At 58.4% G+C, this 22,330-nt stretch overlaps 1 protein-coding gene across 3 annotated transcripts in view; it reads right to left on the reverse strand.

Moving 5' to 3' along the window:
• The window catches only part of SEPTIN9 (septin 9), a 164,860-nt gene that overhangs the window by 62,078 nt on the left and 80,452 nt on the right, over positions 1 to 22,330 (reverse strand). For all 3 annotated transcript variants that reach the window (XM_079905459.1, XM_079905461.1, XM_079905460.1), the window contains one exon: positions 17,053 to 17,694. In XM_079905459.1, coding sequence (XP_079761585.1) covers positions 17,053 to 17,694 — 642 coding nt within the window. The remainder of the gene's footprint in view (positions 1 to 17,052; positions 17,695 to 22,330) is intronic.

Here is a 22,330-nt window from a genome sequence, read left to right on the forward strand (position 1 = left end):
AGGGGGCTGCAAACCCATGAGCAGGGAGTAGGTGTCCCAAGTACAGGAGGCACCCACGGGGAGCTTTAAGCTAGGGAGTGATGTGAACCGATCCTCCATCCAGGAAATCACTGGGACTGTCAGGCTCACCATGTCCAGCCAACGCACACCTCCAGGGGGCGTCCTTCACACACATTACAGGTGTGGACGCTCCTGGGGAAGGTGTAGGGGCCTGTAGGCCACTGCGGGGAGCAGACCGCAGGGGGCAGTTCGGGGCGGACCGTCTGCCAAGGCAAGGCCTGGGGCTGGAGCAGGCGGACGAGGCGCACGCAGATTTGGGTCTGTTTTGGAGATGGCTGTGGCTGGTGGAGGCTTCCCAAATTTCTGAGGCCCAGGCAACTTGGTGGGCGGAGAGGGTGCTGTTTCCGAAGCAGGCGGCCTGGGGTGTGGACTCAGGAGGAAATGGCTGAGCTGGGCTGTGCTGGGCTGAGAAGGCTGGGAGGCGCCCAGTGCAGCTCAGGGAGGGGTGGGCCTGAGGAGGCGACTCTGGAGCCCCCCATCCCCAGACCCCTTGCTCAGCCCCATTCACTGTTCTGTGCCACGCCCACCTGGGCGAACACAGACCGTAACTTCTCAGAGGGAACACCTCCCCTCACGTCACACCTCCTCCTAGATTAGGACACACAGGCAGGAGACCTGGGTCTGTCCAGATCACAGGACCGGGGGCCAGCAGAGCTACACAGAGGGCTGTGCTCCATGCATACACCCTGAGCATGGTGCAAATGTCTGCTGGATGGGTTGGCGGGGGGAAGGGCGGGGGGGGGGAAGGACGGGGTGGGGGTGGACCTGTGCGTAACTGGAGGATGCGCAGGGCTGGGGAGGTTGCTTGACCGCATGTGGAAGTGCAGTGTGCAAAGTGGACGTTCTGCCCCGAGAGAGCTCTCCCTCCATTCCCGGGAAGTGTGACCCCGCCACCCCCAATCCTGCCCCCAGCTGTTCCTGGCGCCCTGCCCTCCCCCAGAGCAGGCTGACCTGCACCACGTGACCCGGGCCTGGGAAGATGGACCCGGCTGTGGGAGGTCGTGTTGCCTGGGGAATGAGCGTGCAGGAGGACCCAGCTGCACAGGAAGCCGGGCCAGAGGCCTCCAAAAGCCTCAGGGTTTCGCAGGCTGGACTCCCAGGGTCTGCTGCTGTGGGGCCCTCTTCTGCCTGCAGCCGGCGGCCCTTGACCCACACCTGCAGGCTCCAGAGATCCAGGAGGGGGGATGTGGCTGTGTCCCCAGGGTGGCTGCCCACCCGGGGTGTGACTCTGGCTGCAGCCCCCGCCTCTCCTGGCCCCATTTTAGCCATGGGGGGGCTGCCCCGGTGGCTGCCTGTACACAGAAGGAGCCTCGGCCGAACTGGCTGCCCCAGGGGCACGGAAACCACGCACCTAGTTACAAACCAGCCGCGGCTCTGGGGTCAAACGGCCCTGTGTTCAGATTCAAAGCTGGATCAGCCACTTCCAGCTGTGTGGCCAAGGGCAAGTTACTCAGCCTCTCTGTGCCTTGGTACCTTCTTTACAAACCGTAACGGTAACTGTTGCTAAGGTCGTTGTGCAGAAACATCCCAGGAAGCACATAGAGCAGCTTCCAGCCCAGCACTGGAGCGTGTAAGTGCGCAGGAGGCGGTCACTGTGATTAATGAAAAATTAATACAGGCTAGGAAGGGAATGACAGCCTCCCCGCGGTGTCCCTCAAATGGAAACAAATCTGTGCCGCTCTCAGAGCAGCAGAACTCAAGCCAAGGGCAGGCTCCCAGGTCTCGCTTCCAGCTCGTCAGGCAATTCCCCTGCAGAACATTCCCTCCTGGTTGCAGGCAGGGCCCAGGGCAGGACGCCACCTTCAGATAATCTCAGAGCTGGCACCGGCTTCGCAAGCACATGGTTGGACTTTCCAGATCTTTCCTCCCCTCTCTCTGACCTTCCCCTACTCACTTACCCCCAACACACTTTCTTACTCACTCTCTCCTTTCATTCCTGTTCAAAAACAAAGAATCGAGGCCAAATGTGACAGCTGGCTCCCTGGAAAAGTTTCTCTGCAGCGTGACCGGGTGGCAGTTACACTGCAGGGGGTGTGGTGCTGGGAGGGCTCCCTCCTCACTGCAGAGCCAAGGACGGGGGGCCGGCGGGGGGGTGCGGTGGGGAACAGTGGGGGTTACGAGGCCCCAGGCCCCCCCCATTAGGACCTGGCCTGGGGCCACATCTCTAAAGCCTCCTGGGCAGACTGCACACACTTGGTCACAAACGCTACATCAAGTCGGCCATTTTCGGGGGTGGGGCGGTGCTCAGGGTGAGGGTTAGGGTTAGGTTCCTGAGCAATTAGTACACAGAACTTTCGGGGCGACTGAAGCTTCTCATCTTCTACCCACGGCGTAGCCAGGAGCCCACAGGTCTTCCTGGTGCCCACCCTGGAGCCCAGCCCTGACCAGGGTCCCAGAGGGAGGACGGAAAAGCCTTAGAAGGCGCGGGGGAGGGGTTAGAGCCACGTTAGTAACTTTCTCTGCAGAGCTGTCCCCACGCCTCCCCCACAGACCCTGGTCCCCAAAAGGCTGGGTTTGGGCCCAGGAAGCTGCCTTCAGATTCAGAGGTGCCCACTGTGCTTTGGAAATGCAGGCCTGGAGGGTAGAGCTCGGACCCAACAGGTAATAAGAGTGCCCTCTGCTGTGGGGTCTCACCCCGTGGGTATCAGCTTCCCCACGTCCACGTGGCCAGCAGCCTCGCTCCCTGGGACCAACCCAAAGCAATCCTGGGGAAGGAAGGGCTGCAGGGGTAGGTGAGGGTGGGGGGAGGTAGTTTGCCAGGGTGCCCTGGCTCCTCCAGGCCCTTACTCTCACTCAGCTGCTCCTACCTCAGGCCCCCAGGCAGAACTCTGGGGGCCTGCTCCCGAAGCCCAGGCCAGAAATGAGGGGAACTGGGGACAGAAGCTCCCCTCCTCATATCCCCTGGGCCGTGCTGATGGGCTGACCTCCCAGAAAGCTGGGCGGTGGCCGCTACTGTCCTGGCCGCCCTGCCGGGCCCCGACGCAGCGTTGACAAGAGCGAAGATGCTGTGTTTCCAGCTGCTTCTCCACCTGCCTCTCCGTCTCTCTGATGCCCTGAGGGCACAGCACCGCCCCCCGCCACGGTGTCCAGCAAGCATGGACAGGGCCTGGGCTGTCCAAAGCCATGGCAATCAAGAGCTGAGCTAATCCCTGTAAGACCTGTGCCCTAGGGAGGTTAGTTAGAGGAAGCCCCCAGGCTTCCCCCAGGCGGTCCCCCAGGCCCGCACTCACGGGACCCCTCCTCCGCCCATCTCAGCGCCTTGCTCAGCCCAGTCAGGGGAACCACTCCAAGCCCCAGAAGGATCACTAGCCCAGGCGAGCCTGCAGAAGCCGTGTTGTACATGAGGACAGCCTCTCTGGGACCCGCAGGGACCTGCTCCAGGGCGAGGGAGCAAACCTGGCAGGTAGGGACCACGGTCTCCCCCTCTTCCAGGGCCGACCAGGAGACTACAACCAGGGGTCTTAATTCAGCCCCTCCCGGCCAAGAAGGCACACCGCCCCTCTGCTCCGCCCCCAGCCCAGCCAGCACATCTCTGGCTAGTTCTTCAGCAACACTCACGCTGGTCTTGTGAGGAGGAATGGGGTGGGGAGGAAAAAGAGGAGAGAGGATGAGACGGCCTGGGCTGGGCTGGGCTGGCGGCAGCAGCCACTGCAGGCTCCCTGCAGCTGTGATCGGCGGAGAAACGGGACTTCCAATCTGTTCCCACTCACCCCGGACAAACAGCATCTTGCTCCAAAGTCCAGGGCAGCTGAGGGGCTGGAGGAGCGGGGGGAGTACCAGAGTCCCTCCTTTCTAACTGGAGTTTTCTTTTCTTTCATTTCATCATCTCATGGTACTTTCTGAAAGAAAGAGGCCAGAGGAGGGAGCCAGCCCGGGCGGCTCCGCACCCCAGCCCAAGCTTCGGGGCAGAGACCCAGCTTCATGCCTCAGCCCTGGTCCCCAGCGCCGGCAGACAGCTCCATCCCCCAGGGTTCAAATTCAGACTATTAACCACTGGGGGGCCTTAGGCAAGTGGCTGGAGCTCCCTGTGCCTTGATTTCCTAATCTGGAAAATGGGGTAATGAGAGCGCCTGGAAGCTAACCTTATCCTGCTGGTGGTTATTATCAACCCCTCGGCCTCCTTCTCCGGCTGAGATAAGGATTTCCCTCATTGTTGCCACAGGGATCTGGACCTGGAAAGTCTTCCAGTTTCAAAGTTCCATCCGCAAAGTGCTTGTGCCAGCTGGCCCGCGCAGGGGCCGGGGAAGGGGAACTCCAAGGGAGGAGTGAAGCGTGCAGGAGAAGGGAACAGCCAACAGGGAGGCCCCCACCAAGACCGCACCAACCACGCAGCGGGAAGGCGGCTCAGAACACTCCCCTCCCCCCAAGCCTCATCTGGATACTGAGGCTGAACGGTCCCGGACCTTCTCGGTCCAAACAGAGCCACCCACCACCGGAGCCAGAAGTGTCACTGGCTTGAAGGCCCAGGTGGGGCTGCCCAGGCATCACGGGGGCAGGCACCAAGGCCGGGAGGCCCACGCCACCCACGGAGAGCAGAGCGCAAATACCTGCCCCGAACGAGCACAGGGTAATAAGCAAGGGCTTGGCAGGGGCGGGGAGGCAAACTTGCTACTAAATTAAATATCAAGAAATTCAGCTCCGACTCACTGACCTAGGCTCTCTCGCCTGAACAGAAAGTCCACTGACAGAGCCACTGACTAAACCAGCCCACTCCAGAAAAGCTGGGATTGGGATTCAAGGTCCGCCCACCGTTCCTGCACCAGCTGGTCCCTACAGCTGCCCCACAGCCTCTGCCCAGCCGCCTGTCACCCTCCTGAGAGACACAGGAGTGGCCAGGCCCCCCCGCTGCCACAGGAAGAAGTGGGGCTGCGCCTCCCCGCTCGGCCTCTTCCATCGCAGCCTCCCCAGCCCTGCCCCCCACTGGAAAACCACAGCCCCCCGCCACGGCCTGGGAGCCCCAGGACGAACTCACCTGGTGGGGGCTGGGGACAGAGGTGCCTGAAACCCAGGCGGGCGGTGGAGGCCACACTGCAGGGCCTTGTTTCAGGAGGTGCCCCAACCCTCTGTAACCTGAGCCCTGGACGCCTCACCAAGCCAGCTCTTCCCATCAGGCACCAGACAGGCATTAGTCAGCAGGTAAACAGGCAGGGAGCCACAGACCTCAGGAAGGCCTGCCTCAAACCAGCACTAAGGAGAGGGGGCATGATCCCAGGGGTGAAAACAGAGCCCCCCCTCCTGGGCTGGGCTACTGCACTGTGCAAAGAAGTGGACCCGACTGCCAGGGGAACGGGCAGGGGTCACATCATGACTCAGGCATGCCCTGGGGTCACCAGTGACAACGGTGACCGTGGGTGTTACCCACCCCCCAGCTGGGCTCCCCATCCCCGTGCAGAGGAGGGAGTGGACACAGCAAGTTCTGCCAGGGCAGGAGGCTGCGTCTGCAAGGGCGACCCGCCCCGGGGAGGGACAGAGCCCCTCTGTTCACACAGCAGTCTCCTCACATCCTTCGGATGTCCCCCAAGATCTCCCGTTTCTGCCCTGTCAGAGGTAAGGCAAGGCGTGAAGTCTGGGTGACTACAGATGAGAGGAAGTGGGCCTGGAGACAGTGACTTAGGAGAACGGGCTGTCAGGCTGGCCTTCTCGTTCCAGGGACCAGGCGACTGGGGGGCTCAGAGGAAGGGAGGGGCGGGCCGCTCCCTGGGAATTGACAGCCAGCCCTCCCCACCTCCAAGCTGCGGCCACCACGGTTATAAAGTTCCAGCTCCTCCCAGGCCACAAGGGCCTCATCGCAGACCAGACACGCCCCCCGCAGCCGGTCCCACGGCCCTGCACGGGAAACAGGACGTACAGGTCTCAGATGATGGTCAGGGCTGTGCTCCCGCCAGGGCCTGGCCGAGCTGAGGCTGCCTGGAACCGAATATGCTGTTTGGCCAGCTCAGGGAGCCCCCAGAAGGAGAGCGCTTTGGGTAGAGCACCTGGACCTCACTGGGATAGACAGGAAAGGAGGCCCTGCTGCATCCTCAGGGCCTTGGAGGCCAGCCGCGCAGCAGGTCCGAGTGGGCAGGGCTGCCTCCCCACCGTCAGCGGAAGGCCCAGCCCAGGCTCGAGCTCTGGACCCCCTTTATTACGCCTCTTCCTCCCACTGGATCTCTGGGTGTGCAAGGGACCCTCCTCTCCCCGTCACACTCCATTTAGGGGGACAGTGCCTCGGCACAGACGCCAGACGTCCAACAGTAAAATGACAGGCCGGAAGGGTGGTTGTACAGCTCCCCCCCATCCTCACCCCACCGAGCTTTCTAGAGGAGGACGCTGCAGCGCCTTCCTGCCCCCAGGCACTCCCCACCCTCCCCACTGCCATCCCTGGCAGGAGCTGCACTCTGCAAGTTCAAAGTCCTCAGCCCCTCAAACCTCAGCGCTCTTGGGGCGGAGACCAGGGAGTGCAAATTTCAAAGGGACCGCCAAATAACTCGGGAATCAAGATACATAACATGTCAATGCAATATTTTTTGAAAATCAAACTTTTGCAAAAAATCCGTAATGATTTTTTCCAATCCAACAGGGCGGGATTCGGGCGAGGAGAGTGCAGCGGGGCTGTGCACGTGCCTGGCCCATCTTTCTTGAAAATGTGCCTATTTGTTCATCAAGGATTTGGGGGGCGCAATTCTGATTTTTGAAAGCATTGCATAAAAATACTACTTCTCTCGACTCCTGAGTTTTCTGGCGCTCCCCCACCCCTCCGCTAAGTTTTGTGCCCCCGAGGAGTGCCTCACTTGCCCTAATCTCGGGCGTGTTCTTCTTGCTTTCACCCACCAACCTCCAGGGGTCCACACCCAAGCTCGACCTTGAACCAAGGACCACCCTGGTTAGGGTCACAACCTCCCAAGCTGCCTCGCCTGCTTCACTTTCCTCTTTGGCCCTCGCCACGGCTAACGGGCTTTACGTTTTACTGTTTGCTTGGTTTACCCTCTGCCTCTTCCCATCAGCACATAAGCCCCAGGAGGACAGGATTTTTCTCTGTACGTTCAGCACGGATGAACTCCTCAGCGCCTCGAACAGTGCCTGGTACATGTCAACGCTCAACCCTTCCTGAATAAACAAACGCTCCAGGCATGATCATCTCTAGGAAATCTGATCAGGCCCTGGTGAAACACCTCTGGTGGATCGGGCCGTAACACAGCATCCAGCCCACCTCTGGCCCGGCCCGCCTTCAGCCCACCGCCTAGGCCAGTGTGTCCCAAACTGTGGGTCCTGACGCTTTAATGGGTCCTGAAGACTAGTTAGCAGGTCATAACCAGCATTATTTTTTCACATTTAAAAAGAATACATTCATACTAGAAGAACTAGAAGAAGAAGGTAGAAACAACCCAAATGTCCCTCAGCTGATGAATGGATAAACATGTGCTCAGTCCACAAATGGAATATTACTCAGCTAGGAAAAGGGATGCAGCCCTGATCCCGGCTACAACACGCAGGAACCTTGCAACACGATGCAAAGGGAAGGAAGCCAGTCACGAAAGACCACACACTGTACGATCCCATCTCTAAGGAAGGTTCACAACAGGCAAATCTACGGTCATTGTTTAGGGCTGGGAGAAACGGGGGTGGGGGACAGGAGGTGACAGTTAATGGGGACAGAGATTCTTTCTGAGGTGATGAAAACGGTCTAAAATTGGATGTGGCGACAGTTTCACAACCCTGTAAATAACTAAAAACCATTGGATTGTACACTTTAAATGGAAGAACTAAATGGTATTACGTGAACTGTATCTCGATAGAGCTGTTTTTAGAAAATAAGAAAAGCTCCCCCATCCGAAGCAGCACACGCAGCGAGTATGAAGGTGTAGCAGGCCTGCGATAAAGGCAAGAAGTACTCCGTGGAAATACTGCTTCATCTGTATACACACCACACACACACACATCTACACGTACGTGTGTCCTGGTTTGTGGTGCAAAACGTACTTCTTACTGGGGGCTGCAGTCCAAAATAAGTTTGAAAGCCACTCTCTGGGCAACATCCAACTCAGGATTCCAGAAAGCCAACAGCCCTTCACCTGCCTGGACCACTCTGCCCCCTTCAAGACCAAGGGGCCCTACCCCCCACCCCCCACCTCCAAGAGGTCTCTGCTGGCAGGGCTGGGGGGGCTCCCTCCTCGGGGTGCCAAGGCCTTCTGGACTCGTCCCTCTCAGAACACTTGTCACACTGCACTGCACACATGTTTCGGAGGGAGCGTTCCCAGGACATGGGCTGTGTCCTGGCCACCGACGCATATTCTCCTCTGAAAACAGTGCCAGGCCCAGGGCAGAGACTCAGGTGCACAGATTGATGGTGGCAATCATGGGGGGCTGGCCCCTCACCACCCCCTCTACACACCACTACCTCTGAATGATCTGAGGGATTTTAAATAGCTTACAGGATGATGTTCTAGGGAAAAAAAGGTATAAAATAGGAAGAAACAAACGCTAAACTCAAACAAACCTATGGAAAAAACTTTTTAAAGGATGAGGCTCCCACAAAAATATCCAGCTCAGATGGTTTCACTAGTGAATTCTTCAAACGTTTTAACAGAGATGATCGTGTAGCCGCTTAAAAATGTTCCAGAACACAGAGGGGGGTAAAGAAACGCATCCAAATTATTTTCGCTAAGCCAGCACGACACTGACACCAAAATTGATAAAAATAGCAACGCACACATGCCCAACACGCTGTAGACCAGGCTCACGCGTGCGTAGCCATGCAGGAGCTGTGCGTCTCTACCTCGCTGTTTCAACCCAAGTAAATTCCAATGGATTAATGATTTCAGTACATAAAAATGAAACCATAAAAGTACCAGAAGAAAACCTGAGTGAATTCTTTTGCTATGATTTTGGAATGCAGGCGGTCTCTAAGCAGGACATAAACCTCCACAAGAGAAAAGAAAAAGAATAAACGTGACAACCTAAGGGTTAAAAATCTCTGTTTAAAAGAACACACTAAAAAAAAAAAAAAAAAAAACACACTAGACACACAATGAAAAGTTAACAACTGGGAAAAAGCACTTGTAACAGCTACGACAAAGGTGTACCAAGAACTCTTCAACAAACAAACAAACAAAATCAAGAAAATGATTAACGACCCAACTGGGGAAAAAAGGAACCTAGGACAGGAATGAGAAGTTCCCAGGGAACCTAGGGCCCTTGGCCTGTAAACAGAGGAAAAGATACCCACCCCCACCCCCACCCCCGCACCTTAATAAGAGATGCACAAACTAAAACACCCATCAGATAGCTTTCTACCTCTCCGCCCAGGGCAAGGGACACAGTACCTCTCTCTGTCGCGACCAGAAACTGATGTAGCTGTTTTAGAAGCCAATTTGGCAACATGGGTCAAAATCTTAAACGCACACATCCTCTGGCGCAGAAATTCCACTCCTAAAGGTTTATCCAACATATGCACATACATAAGCCAGAGGATGTTCATGGAAGCCTCGTTTATCACAGAGGAAGCCGGACAAGAATGGCAGGACCATGTCAGCGCCGAGGACGCAGCTGTTGCGAGGAATGTGCGCGATCTACATCCACAGTGTCATTAAATGGGGAAAACACACACACGCCGACTCCAGAAGGACACACAGCGCGCCCTACCACCCGCATGGGCTATCCTGGGGAAAGGCTGGGAGATCAGGAGAGACAGATTTCCTTTTCACATTTCATGTGACCTGCATTTTTTCTCTTCTACCAATGGTCACGCACTGCCTTTGAGAATTAGAAGAGAAAAAGGCAATGGGGCAGAGGGGGCCGAGGGAGTCAGGGATACAGACTACAAGCGCGGGGAGGGAGAGGCACCGTGCAATGGCCAAGCTGAGCCCGTTCGTTAAATAAGGCTGCATTTGGTTTTCACTTATGAGCCTGTTTAACAAAACCTCCCGGGCGCTGGGCCTGCCCTGGCGGTCCTCACACGTTAGCACTTTCGTTCTAACAACGCTGTGCAGGAGGAATGAGGTCCATTGCGATGATGAGAAGAAGGACTCAGAGAGCATAGGTCATCAGGCCAGGGCAGTCTGAGGGCCATTTCCCCCACGAACAAGTGGGCAAGGCCTCCCGAGTGGCTTCCTGCTGGAACATTCTGTGCTTCTGAGCTGTACCCTCTGTGTGTTATATTTTAGAAGGAGGGAGATGGAAGAGGTGACCTCCAAGGCCACTTCCACTTCCCAATTCCTTGCTGGGACCAGCGATGGGGTCTCTGAACTGCATTGGACAGACCAGGGATTTCCAAACCAGGTTCCCTAGAGCCCTGGGGTTCCACAGCGGTGTGCCCGGTGACAGCATGGGAAAGGGGACAGGAGGCCTCCCTGCTCAGAGAACTGGACGCTCAGTCCTGGCCACGAGCTGCCTTTGCTCATTCGCTACAACTGGTAACTCTGGGAGCCCCTGGGATTCCAGGGGGGCGTCTGTGACACCCACAGAAAGGCCCAGGCCAGGGAAAGCCAAAGTGGATAAAACGTGGAAAGGAAGTCATGCCTGGACCCGAGAAGGGTCCCCTCCTCACCGCCCACAGCTCTCAGACATGCGGCCCCAGATCCACATTTAGCCACATCAGGCCAGTGGGAACCACGTGGCATCATCCTTCAGGCTGCCTGCTGGAACCCAGGGTCTGGGCAGGGCCACCCACACTTCGGGGCGCCAGGCGGGGGTCCGAGCCGCTCCTCCGGTGCTGAATGTGCCCTCTGTCCACAGAGCGTGGCTGTCCGCGCAGGCGTGTCCCCCGGACAGCAGCCCCATTGTGCCGACCCTGGCTGCCAGCAGCTGTCCTGGGCGGAGAGGCTGCGGCTGCAGACACAGCCCCTCTCCAGGCAGCTGCTCGGCTTCCCAGGTCAGGCACCCAGGAGGCCTCACCCAGCACCACGTGTCTGGGGCCCGGGCTCCGTCCCTGGTCAGGGCTGCAGCCCCCAAGCTGCAGGGAGGCAGCGCGGGGACCCGCCTGCAGCGTCGGCCTCCCTGCCCGGCCCGGCCCGCTCCCGCAGCTGTGCCCAGCTCTATGTAAGGCATTCCGCAGCTGCTCGGCTGCATTCCCTGGATGGGCCCGCATTCCTCCCTCCTCACCACTGGGCTGGGCTTGGCAGACAGCTGGAGGGCCAGCAGGGGCGGTGAGTGCTTTCTCCCAGGCCCTGGAGCCACGCTCTGTCCTCCCTGCCCCCTACTCTGCCCCACCTTGAAGGAGACACACCTGGGCCTGGCCACCCCTCCACCACATCCTCCTGTCCCCCCATGCATGGGGACTTCCTGCTTCAGACCGAGGTGTGCACGGGCCTCAGGGTCAACTCAGAGGAGAGCGTCTGTTCTTAAAAGGCGGAAGGAGAAAGGGACCCAATCCCCAAAGGTGAAAGGGTGCCTGGATGCCCTCTGGGGTCACGACGGAACGGGGAGGAGCCCAGAGCAGAGGGGTCTGTCGGGCAAGGCAGCCAGGTGGGAGCATCCCTGCAGGAGGTACAGCCTTTTCCCACCAGCATAGAAACACGCAGCCCCACACAGAAGAAAACTCTCCGGGCTAAGGGCCCAAAGGCACAGAGAGATTCAAGTTCACGGCTCTGCTTGGCCAGACACAAACGAGACCCTCAACGTGTATGAATCTCCGGCCATAGGCCAGGTGCTGGGATGAAAGGGTGGACAAGGTGCAGACCCCGGCACCGGGGAGTTCACAGGCCAGGGAAAGGCCCAGCGCGGACCCTGGTTAGTGAGTCGTCCTGCGAACACGGGGGGTGTCTAGGGAGCCTTTGCAGAGCTGGCCCTTCCTCCCTAAGCAGATGGCGGTCCCCTTCTCCCCCCTCTTCACGCTCTCTGATCCCCACACACACTTCTGGGGCACGTCACGGTCCCCCCACTTCACTGGCTGACCCCTTCCCACCCTTCAGACTCAGCTCAGATCTCACGTCCCCCAAAGCCTTCTCTGCCCAGCCTCCTCTGTCCCCATGTCCCTGTGCTTGTAGCCTCCCATGATTCCCCGTGGAAGTGACATCTTCCCTGTTCTGCCCCAGCCCCTAACACAGGCCTTGTGCAGCCGGCACCCAGGTACACCCGGAAGACGGCAGGCTCACCTCGTCTGCCCAAAAGCCACGCTCACCACCAGAGGCGTAGGGGGCCTGACGTCCACCTTCCTCAAGGCTCTACCCACGACCAAAGATATTTCTAGATGTTTTTAGCCGTAGGGAAACCGGAGGAAGACATTCGCTGCGTCTGCCCCACCCCAATGTCACGCCCACATCACCAGGGACTCCAGGCACCACCGTGGACTGGATACCTGTCTTGGTTATTGGGGGCTGGGTAGGTGCAGCTGTACCTGGACAGCTCAGACCCCCTACCACCACTGTTGCCTCGGGCCAGCAAGCCCAACGCCTCACTCGTTTGACAGATCAAGAAACTGAGGCTGGGGAGTGGGGGGCAGGTTGGGGGGGCCGCGAAGTGATGGCTCAGAACCAGTCGGCCAGTGGGGTGGAGCCAGGACACACCCAAGAACTCAGCTGGGCGCCAGTCCGGGGACACCCCACTCGCCACATGGCCCGGTCACCCCAGCCTCCCCCACGGCCTCCAGTGAGCATTCAGAGACGGCAAAGAACCAGACCCACGAGTGAGCGGCCAGCGCCCGCCTTATAAGGCAGCCTCCGGGAAACTTGGCCGGTGGAACCAGGGGGGGTGGCTCCCGGGGGGAGGGAGAGTGACGAGCCTGCCACACAGACATGGTTCTGGGTCCTGCAGCCCAGCCCCACCCAGAGCCACCCAGGTGGGGGCAGGGGGACCTGGAAGGGGAGGCAAGAGCCTGAGAGAGGAGCAGGGCTGGAGGCTGCCAGGTCCAGGGGCCTCGGAAACCAGGATCCCAGAACGCCAGAGTGAGCAGATCAGACCTGTGGGGTCTTGGTTGACCAGAAAAGTATCTGCTTGATCCTTGCAGAGTCCCATGGGGTCCCTGCAGCCCCTGCATCTGCCTACGAGAGCCACCACAAAGCCATCCCCATGTCACTCCTCCAACATTGTTTTATTGAGCACCTGTTATGTCCAAGTCACTCGGTATCTCATGAGAGTCTTTCAAAAAGAAAAAAAAAGACAACAGCCCCAGCCTCAAGTAACCTAGAATCCAGTTCAGGGCATGGAAGGAATTCTGAAGAAGACATAGCAAACGTTAAGAGTGGGTATTGCTGGCTTACAGGTGAATTATAGTTTCTTTCTAATGTCTATATTTTCCAAATTTTAAAGAAACAGTACTGTGAAAAACTGTTTTTGCATTAAAAAAAAAAAAAAACATCTAGCAGAGGAAAGAAGGTTCATACACAAACAATTTACATTCCAAGACAAACACACGATATTATACATGAGAAAGATGCAAAAAGGCACGGGAATCAGAGGAAGTGAGGCTACTTCCAGTTAGTGGGAGAGGTGCCATTTGAGCAGGAGTTTGAAGGATGCATAGGAGTTTGAAAAGCAGTGACGTGAAGAGGAGCGGGGCTGGGGATCAGGAGATCAGTGCAGAACCGCTGTGAGGAAAGGTGGCCAGTGGGAGACCACGAAAGGACCAGAGCAGGAGGGGCTGGGGAGCAGGGAGGTATGAGCTGGACAAGAGTGTGAATCTACTGTGGAGGGCGGGGGCCCGGGCGGGTGAGCAGTGAAAGCTCATAGTGAGCATGGATTTCATCAGTGCTGTGCTTTAGGGAGGTCAATCTAGGAACAACTTAGCTGAGGTCCCAGGACACCCTGTCCTGTGCCCACGGTCACAGTCTGGAGGGCTTCCTGGAGGTAGAGGCAAAGGGCTGAGTCTGATCAGAGGGCACAGAGCTCCCTACCTCCCTGATCCTTTGACCCCGCAGCGCCAGCTGGCCCTCAGGGGTAAGGGATAGTGAGCCCATGGAGGGCAGTCAGAGCAGGCCCTGCAGGCTGGGGGGCTCCTGGGAGCTCCCAACCCAGCCCCGCCATGGAAGGGCGGAAGGGGATGGGAGTGTCAGGTCTGCAGGAAAGATGGACAGGAAATGAGGCCGAGGGACAACCGGATCTGTGCCTGGAGGGGCTGGATAGGCCGAGACCAGAGGAGGGGGAGGGAGGGAGAAGCGGATGGAGCCTCAGAACAGGGGCTGGTGGGGGGGAGCTAAGACCCGGGGCCCTGCAGAAGCCACTGCAATAGATGCAGGGAACACCCCTCCATCGGGAAGACCCTGGACTTGCCCAGGACCTCAGGACCGGACGTGCAAGCGAGCAGGTGAAGGCCAAATTTCCCAGCCCACAGAGGGCCTTACTCCCTGCCCCTCAGCCTCCTTCTCACCCCGCATTACTTCCAGGCTCACCCCCAGTGACTTCTGTTTTAAATGAAGAGAATCCTCCCAGAGTCATCCAAGCCCCCACCTCCTCCAAACCCGAGCATCCTTCCTCTTTGCAGTATCTGTCCAACGCCCCCGCCTGGTTCAAATGCACCCAAAGGTTCTCAACCTGTGAGCCCTGGTCTCAGAGAGCCCCCTCCCCATCCAGCCAATAGGACCTACAGGAGGCGGGCTCAGCACACTTGTGAGTTCACACATGTGCACACCCATGACTGCCACATACGCCGACCCCCAGTTCGTGCTCCAGGGGTGGGAAGGCAGCACACCCCTCCCCCCCGGCCCATGGACCTCTCCACGAAGAGCTGGACTTCCATCTGCACAGAGGGGCTGCGGGTCCACGGTGCTGGCGCCCAGCTCAGACACTGAAATGCTTTTCCCTGGAAAAACCGCACAGGCCCAAAACCAGGCTCCCCAACACCTCTGGACTGCGGCCTCAGCTGGGAATGCTCTTCCCTCCCGTCTTTCCCTGGTTAAATCCCACCCTCTCCAAAACTCAGCTGCTGAGGCCCGGGCTCCCGGGGGCTCTCCCACAGCCCCGCCCACTTGGTTCCACGGCCGCTGTTCACATCCCGCTCCCGAGGCAGAGCTGACCTGACCAGTCCCCACGGTCCGACCTGACCAGCGGCTGCCGCTGGAGGAAGGTGTTCTTAGACGTGCCCGAGGCTGCGCCCCGCCCCGCCCGCCCTGACAACCCAGGGCGGTGCCACCCTGAGCAGACACCCCCTGCCTGTCCCCCAGAGCAGGACCACCTCCTCGGGCATGCAGTGCCAACTGTCATCAAGATCTGGTCGGTGATGACCGTCTCCCCAGCCACATGCTGTCTGACTCAGCTGAGCGCGAACACCTCACCCCTGTGACGGGGCCCTATCCGGCAGCAAAGGCCCTGGACCAGCAGAAGATCGTGAGGAAACAGCCTCCTGGCCGCTCCCCAAACACCAGCCATGCGTCCTGACATTGGCACCAGCGCACCTGGGGGGTGGCGTGGCTCTGCAGGGTCACGTCTGGGGAGATGCAGATTCACACACCAGGGCTGGAAGGGACCTCTTGGCCCTGCTGCCCACAGCGTGGCCCAGTGTCACAGGAAATTCAGTCAGCCCCTCGGCCCACCAGACCTGCTCGGTCAGATGTGCACTTGGGCAGAACGCAGCTGCTCCACCACCACCCCCACCCCACCCCATCCCAAGCCCCCAAGTCCACGGACCACAGGAAAACTCTCATTCAAAAAGGAAAACCTGAAAGAATTCAAAGCAAGGAGTCGAGATACGCACACACCCAACGTTCACAGCAGCTTCACTGACAAGAGCCAAGCAGCAGGAGGACCCCAGGTACCCATCAACAATGGATGGATAAGCAAAGTGAGCTCCACACATAATGGAATATTACTGAGCCTTAGAAAGGAAGGAAATCCTGACACCTGCCACAACATGGATGAACCCTGAAGATGTGCAAAGAGAAACAAACCAGACACACAAGGACAAATATCTAGGATTCCACCTACATGAGGTACCCAGGGTAGTTAAATGTATAGAGACAAAAAGTAGGATGGTGGGTGCCGGGGGATGGGGGGAGGGGAGTTAGTGCGCTATGGGGACAGAGTTCCAGGTGGTGAAGATGAAAAAGTCGTGGAGATGGATCACGGTGACAGCTGCACGGCAACATCATGTTTTTAACGCCCATGCCTTGTGCACTTAAAAATGGCTACACCAGTCAGTGTTGTTATGTGTACTTTACCACCATTAAAAATCATTTTTAAAAGGTATATCAAAATCCCAGAATGTTCTGCCTGTTCAACCCAAAGGACACTTACTGAACATTTACTGAGCTCCGAGTCCCGGGATCAGAACTGGACCCAGCTTCCACTGGGCTTACAAGCCAGCCGGCACCTTAACACAGCCCATGGGGCCAAGACCCTCCCTGCGGGGGCAGTAACAGCATCCCACGGGACTGGCACCGCCTCCCCTGTGAGCTCGCCGTGAGCACAAGTCCGGGTCTGGACCCTCCGAGGATGGTAGCCAAGCAGAACACCCCCGAACGGAGCTGTGAATAGGAATCACGGGGCTCCCTGGCCTGGGACCCCCTCCAGGCAGCCCTGAAAATATTAGCATGCAGAGATGAGGCGTTCTCATGCTCCCTTTGCATCTGGCCACGACCCTCCCTACCTGGGAAGGAAGAAGAGGAAGACCCTCCTGTGCAGAAAACCCCTCCTCACCCCCTGCCCCGGGGGTACCAGCAGGGCAGTCACAGTCCCCTCCTGAGCAGGAGCCTGCCTCCCCACGGCCCAGTGACCGCCAGCCACCAAGAATGTGACAGCCTGTCCTAGCGTCTCAAACCCATCCAGCCCCGACACGAGCCTGCCCCGGCTCCTGCCCCCAAGTCCTGGGCTCACGGCAGAGGTTACACCACGGCCCTGTGGACCAATTAACAGGGGCCCTCCACAACCCAGAGATTCTTTGCCAAGTCTCACTCAAATCCAACTTGCTGCATCTCGGTCCATCCCCCGTGGACAGAAAGAGCTGCCAGTCCCCTCCCCTGAGCCTTCGGAAGTATACGCGCCCCCCTCCTCAATATTCAGCTTCTTCCTCCAAGACTCCAGGGCAAAGCCAGCTCCCCACCCCCCAAATCACTGCAGCACGGATGACCGGCACCTGCTACTCACCCTCCTGGCTCTTGGGTGGGGCCTCGGCCATGGGCGGCTGGGGCTTGGGCTCCAGCCTGCTCTGCAGCTGAGACATCGGGGTGGGTTCCGAATTCTCCAGGGTCTGGGGTGGGATGGGGGAGGCGGGCCCCTCGGCTGGCTTGGGCACCTGGATCTCGACCCTCTTGGGGGCTGCGTCGGCGGTGGGGATGGCGGGCACCTCAGGGATCTTGGAGGTGGGGGTCTCCATCCTCCGGTGGGCTGACTCCTGGGGCTTGACTATGGTGATCTCCGTCCTCCGAGGGGTGGGCTCTGGCGTCTTGTGGCCCAGTGCCTCGGCCCGCTTGAGCCCGAACCGGGACGGCCCGGCGGTGCCGGTGTTCTCTACCTGCTTGGACGAGATGTCGATGGAGATCTCAGTGCGCCGAGACACAGGCTCGGCCTTGGGGCCCGAGAGCTCGACCCTCCGCAGGGCAGCCTTGGGGGATCGCTGGCTGAGGGAGTCTACATGGCGGGCCGCGGGCTCTGAGTTCTTCACACCCAGGTCCTGGAACTTCTGCGTGGAGCTGGCCACAGAGGCCCGGAGCAGGGGAGTCTGGACCCTCCGGGTTGGGGTGGAGTTGGGCGTCTCGACCTCCTCGACCTCAAAAGATCTTTTCAAGGCTGAAAGAGAAAGCGAGGAGAACGTGGTAAGTAGACGGCTCGGGAGCCCCTGGGAACATCCCGCTCACGGGGAACATCCCGCTAACGGGGAACACCGGAGGGCAGCTGGCGGGGACGCTACAGCAAGGGGCCCCCGGGAAGACTCTTGCGCCCTTCACCTCTCAGGAAGAAGAGAGGACAGCCCCACTGTCCGAAGGGACTGAGGCACCCGCAGCCACGTGTTCTGGGAGAGAGAGAAAAGGCCGGAGCTTGGAGGACGCCCTCTGTCCTCTCTGTCCTGCCGTGGCCACGGTCCCGCCAGCTACATTTTCTATAAGGATGTTCTGGCTCAAGGGAGGGGCCTTTGATTTCTTTCCCTCCTCACCTCCGCCCAACACAGACACCAGCAGCAAACACCACCACCAGCAGCAGCGGTGGAGAGATGTCCCCAGTAATAACAGCCACAACCATAACCAATCAGAATCGCGATGGGGGGACTTCCCTGGTGGTCCAGTGGTTAAGACTCTGCGCTCCCCATGCAGGGGGCCCGGGTTCGATCTCTGGTCAGGGAACCAGATTTCGCATGCATGCCGCAACTGAAAAGATCCCGCGTGCCGCAACTGAGACCCGGCGCAGCCAAATAAATATAAATAAATAAATACAAAAATTCACGAGAGAAAAAGAAAAGAATCTCAATGGGAATGTCACCACCATATCAGTAACAGCGAGGACAGCCAACGCTGGAACTTTTAACACAGGCAAGGCATTGGGCTTACTGTGCATAACCACACTTACCCACCCCCCCCCAACCCCATGGTGTAAACGAGGCTATAATCCCCTGATACAGATGGGAAAACTGAGGCCCAGGTGCTTAAGCAAAGTGCCCAGTGGCGTGGGGTGAGTAGCAGAGCCGGAAGATGTGTCTAACTCCCAGGCCCAGGGTTCTTACTCCTTTCTGGTGGAATAATGGAGATCCTGGGCGAAGTTCACACCGCTGCCTTTCTTAGTCCTCACACCGGCTGCTTCTGCCTCCATCCTATACCACTTGCCCCAGCTGGACCTGGGCCCACGCAGCACACTGACCACCCAACTCCCACCCCACAGCCCAGCATTTCCACCCGTCCACCCACCATCTCCGCCAGGATCTGCTCCCTCCAAGGCGGTGGGGACACTGCCTGAGAAGCCACTATCCCCACGGTTCCTGCAGCCGTGCTGCAAACGAGAACCAGCTGCTCCCGGTTATAAGGACCAGAGCGGGAAGGGGCCCGCGGGGCAGGAACATGCCCCAGCTCCTTCCCAGCCGGGCCCACGGCGCGCCCTCAGCGACCCACAGTGTCTCTCCCACCCCCCTCCCCACCTCACCTCACAGCCCCAGGAGCCCAGGATTACAGGGATCCCCCCCACAATTTCCTCCCCCAGCCCGCAGCTGTTCCCCAGCCCCCCACACCAGCTCTCAGGGCCATTCCGAGCAGCCCTTCCCTCCAGTCTTCCTTCCTCCAAATTCCAACACAGCCCTCGTCTCTTCCCCGTGGACATTACCTCCTTCAGAAGACCAGGGTGGAGTGGGTGGCTGAGTGGGTGGGTGGCCAGGGGCATGTGTGCTCTGAAGCACTGGATGTAGGGAAGCAAAGGAGACCCCAGACCCTGATACCTGGCTGCCGGAACTACCAGTTTCCCAAACGTGACACCCCTGGGGGACCCTGTCTAAGCCCTGGGCACACCTCCTTCACAAAACCCCGGGTCACAAAGCTCGACCATCCCAGAGGCCCTGCAGGGATGGGAAATGTTCAGATTTCGGGAGCGGGCGCCTCACCACGCACTGACTCAGGGACACACCTGCTGTCCAGCTTCGCTGCGGCCAAGCAGGCATGTGTGTGCAATGTGGCCAGAGCTCCGGATTCAAGAGAATCTGAAAATCTGTGTTTTTTTAATATGTTATCTCCTGATTTTTAAATGCTGGCACAAACAAAGCAAAACAACCCCTTTAAAAACACTGTGCGGTCAAAGGAAATCACATCCAAGGGCTGCACTCGGCCAGTGGGCCCTGCCGTGACCTCAGGTTGATAAGGCAGACGGCCAAGCGCGGCAGGGGTGTGCCTGTGCAAGGACCCCAGCTGGCGCAGCTCTGCCTCTCACCGGGGGCTGTCCAGCAAGATACGCAGGGTACAAACTGCCCATCCAAAGAAGCCTCAAGTGCCCAGGGAGAGGTCAAGTGCCTGCTAAACTGGCCAGAAAGTCCAGGGCTGAGTGCCCGGAACTCTGTCCTCTCATGGTTCCCAGGGCCTCCCGAGACATCTGGTCTACCCTCGCCCCGAGAGCACTGTCCAAACTGTCCCCGATAGTGGCTCCTGTCTGTCTGTGAGCTCCCTCGAGGAGGGGTCCACACCCCACCCGCCTAGGCATGTGCACGTCCAAGAGTACTTGGTGTTAGCTCCTTGGGGCCAAGTTGGGAGAACAGGACCTAGGTGGGTAAGGGCTCTTTCCCAGGTTTGCCCCACGGGAATAAGACGACCTTTTCCTGGGAGTCCCGACAAGATCTGTGCCCCTGTTTGGAGAGCCCCCTTCTTGGGGAGCCCATTTGAATGAACCTCCAACTGCAACTCATGAATTAAGACCCTGCGCCAAAGCAAAGGCCTCCCTGAGTCGGGAGGCCCGATTCGGCGATGACTTGGAACCAGACTGGCCGGCACACAGATCACTGCTCCCCGGAACACAAAGTCTACACAGAACGCACAAACCCGGCCCCATCCGCCACCCCCTCCTCTCTTGGGCTGCTCTGTGCTTCTTCCTGGCACATGCCACCCCCTGGGCCCACACTGTCCGCATGCTTAGCCCTCGGCTGTATCGTCTATCCAGGCATTCACCGGCCAGCACCAACACCCCCATTCGTCTAGTTCTCTCTGAGAGGACAAGGGCTGTTCCCACCATCAGGACGGTCCCTGCTCAGCAAACATCCAGGGCTGTTGGGGGTTCTTGATGGCATACGCCATCCCCAAAAACAAGCGCTGCCCCCACCCAAGGATTTCAAGTCCCCCCCCAAAGCCAGGCTCACTCTTGCCTCCTCCCAAAGCCTGCCGTGGTGGCCCCGTGCAGTTCACGCCACTCCCTCCCGTGTCATCCGGATCATCCCAGGCTGCCGGGACTGACTTCGGGGGAGGGGGGCTCCCTGGGAAGAGAGCCGGAGTCCTCTCCTCTGTTACACCACGAGCCAGCCCTCCAGCCCTTCCTGGGCCTCGGGCGCTTCTTCTACACAACGTAAAGGCCAGACAGGATCACAGGTTTGTCACTGTGGGCCCAGAGCAGGGAGGCACCAGGCCCTCAACCCCATCTCAGCTTGAGAAGTTTCACTTTCCTCTAAGGTTCTGTAGGGAGTTGAACAGTGTCCCCCCGCCAACCTAAAAGCTACGTCCAAGTCCTAAGCCCCAGAACCTGTGAATGTGACCTTACTTAGAAAAACTCTTTGCAGATGTAATCAAGGTAAGGATTCAAGATGAGATTAGCCTGGATTTAGGGTGGGCTCTAAGTCCGGTAAGTGTCCTTATAAGAGAAAGAAGAGGGAGATCTGAGAGACACGGAGAAGAAGGTCATGTGACAACAGAGGCAGAGACTGGAGTGATGCGGCCGCAAGCCAAAGATGCCTGGAGCCATCAGAAGCTGGAAGAGGCCAGGAAGGATTCTTTCCTAGAAGCTTCGGAGAAAGGTGGTGCTGCCAACACCTTGCTTTTGGACATCTGGCCTCCAGAACCATGGGAGTAAATTTCTGTTGTCTAAGCCACATTGTTTGTGGTCATTTGTTACATCAGCCACAGGGAGTTAACACAGGGACCGTTGGAGGGATGAAACCTCTGGGCTACAAGATTGTCTGGGGCCCTTCCCGCTGGTGCTGTCACGCCCACTCTGCACCCAGCCCCACTCAAGAAATGTCCAAGGACTTCCCGTGGCGGCCCAGTGGTTAGGACTCAGCGATTTCACTGCCGTGGGCCCGGGTTCAATCCCTGGTCAGGGAACTAAGATTCCGCAAGCCGCGAGGTGTGGCCAAAACGTAAAAAAAAAGAAGAAGAAGAAGTAGAAACATCCAACGGATGGACCAATGGAAGCGTGGCCGAGCTCCAGAACTGCTGTATCAGGCACCCAGAGGAGGAAAAGCTGACTCCTTCAGGAATCACACAAAACCCCAGACGGTGGGAGAAGTCGTCACGAGAATAACATTGCTCTCGATTTACACCGGAATATTTGGTGATGAAACCAAAGATCATTTTTTAAGGCAGGCTGTGCGAGGGATGCCCTAGGAGCAGCCGCCTCTACACAGAGGATGTCATGACACAATTAGCACCCAGCTGGGAAGAGTTAGGAGACGGCTTGTCACGAAGCTGGCAGGACAGGGTCCTCCAGCATCCCGTCCCCCAACGGAAGTCCTAAACACACGCTCCAGGTCCTGCCCCAACACGCACAGCCACCCCTCCCTTTCCAGGGTCAGACTCACCCTGGAAACTCCTTCCACTTCCTCCGTGGAGAATGGCTATAATCCGCCACGGCAGTGGGTGCTTTTTTCCACTTTACTCTTCTCCCCTCTCCCTGCGGAGAGGCAGCCCCGGGGGTCCAAGTGCGGCCGAGGAAGCCGGCAAGAGTGCAGACTGGAGGCCCCTACGTAACCGCA

The sequence above is a fragment of the Stenella coeruleoalba genome, assembly GCF_951394435.1.
Source record: "Stenella coeruleoalba genome assembly, chromosome: 19".
NCBI classification, from domain to species: Eukaryota; Metazoa; Chordata; class Mammalia; order Artiodactyla; family Delphinidae; genus Stenella; species Stenella coeruleoalba.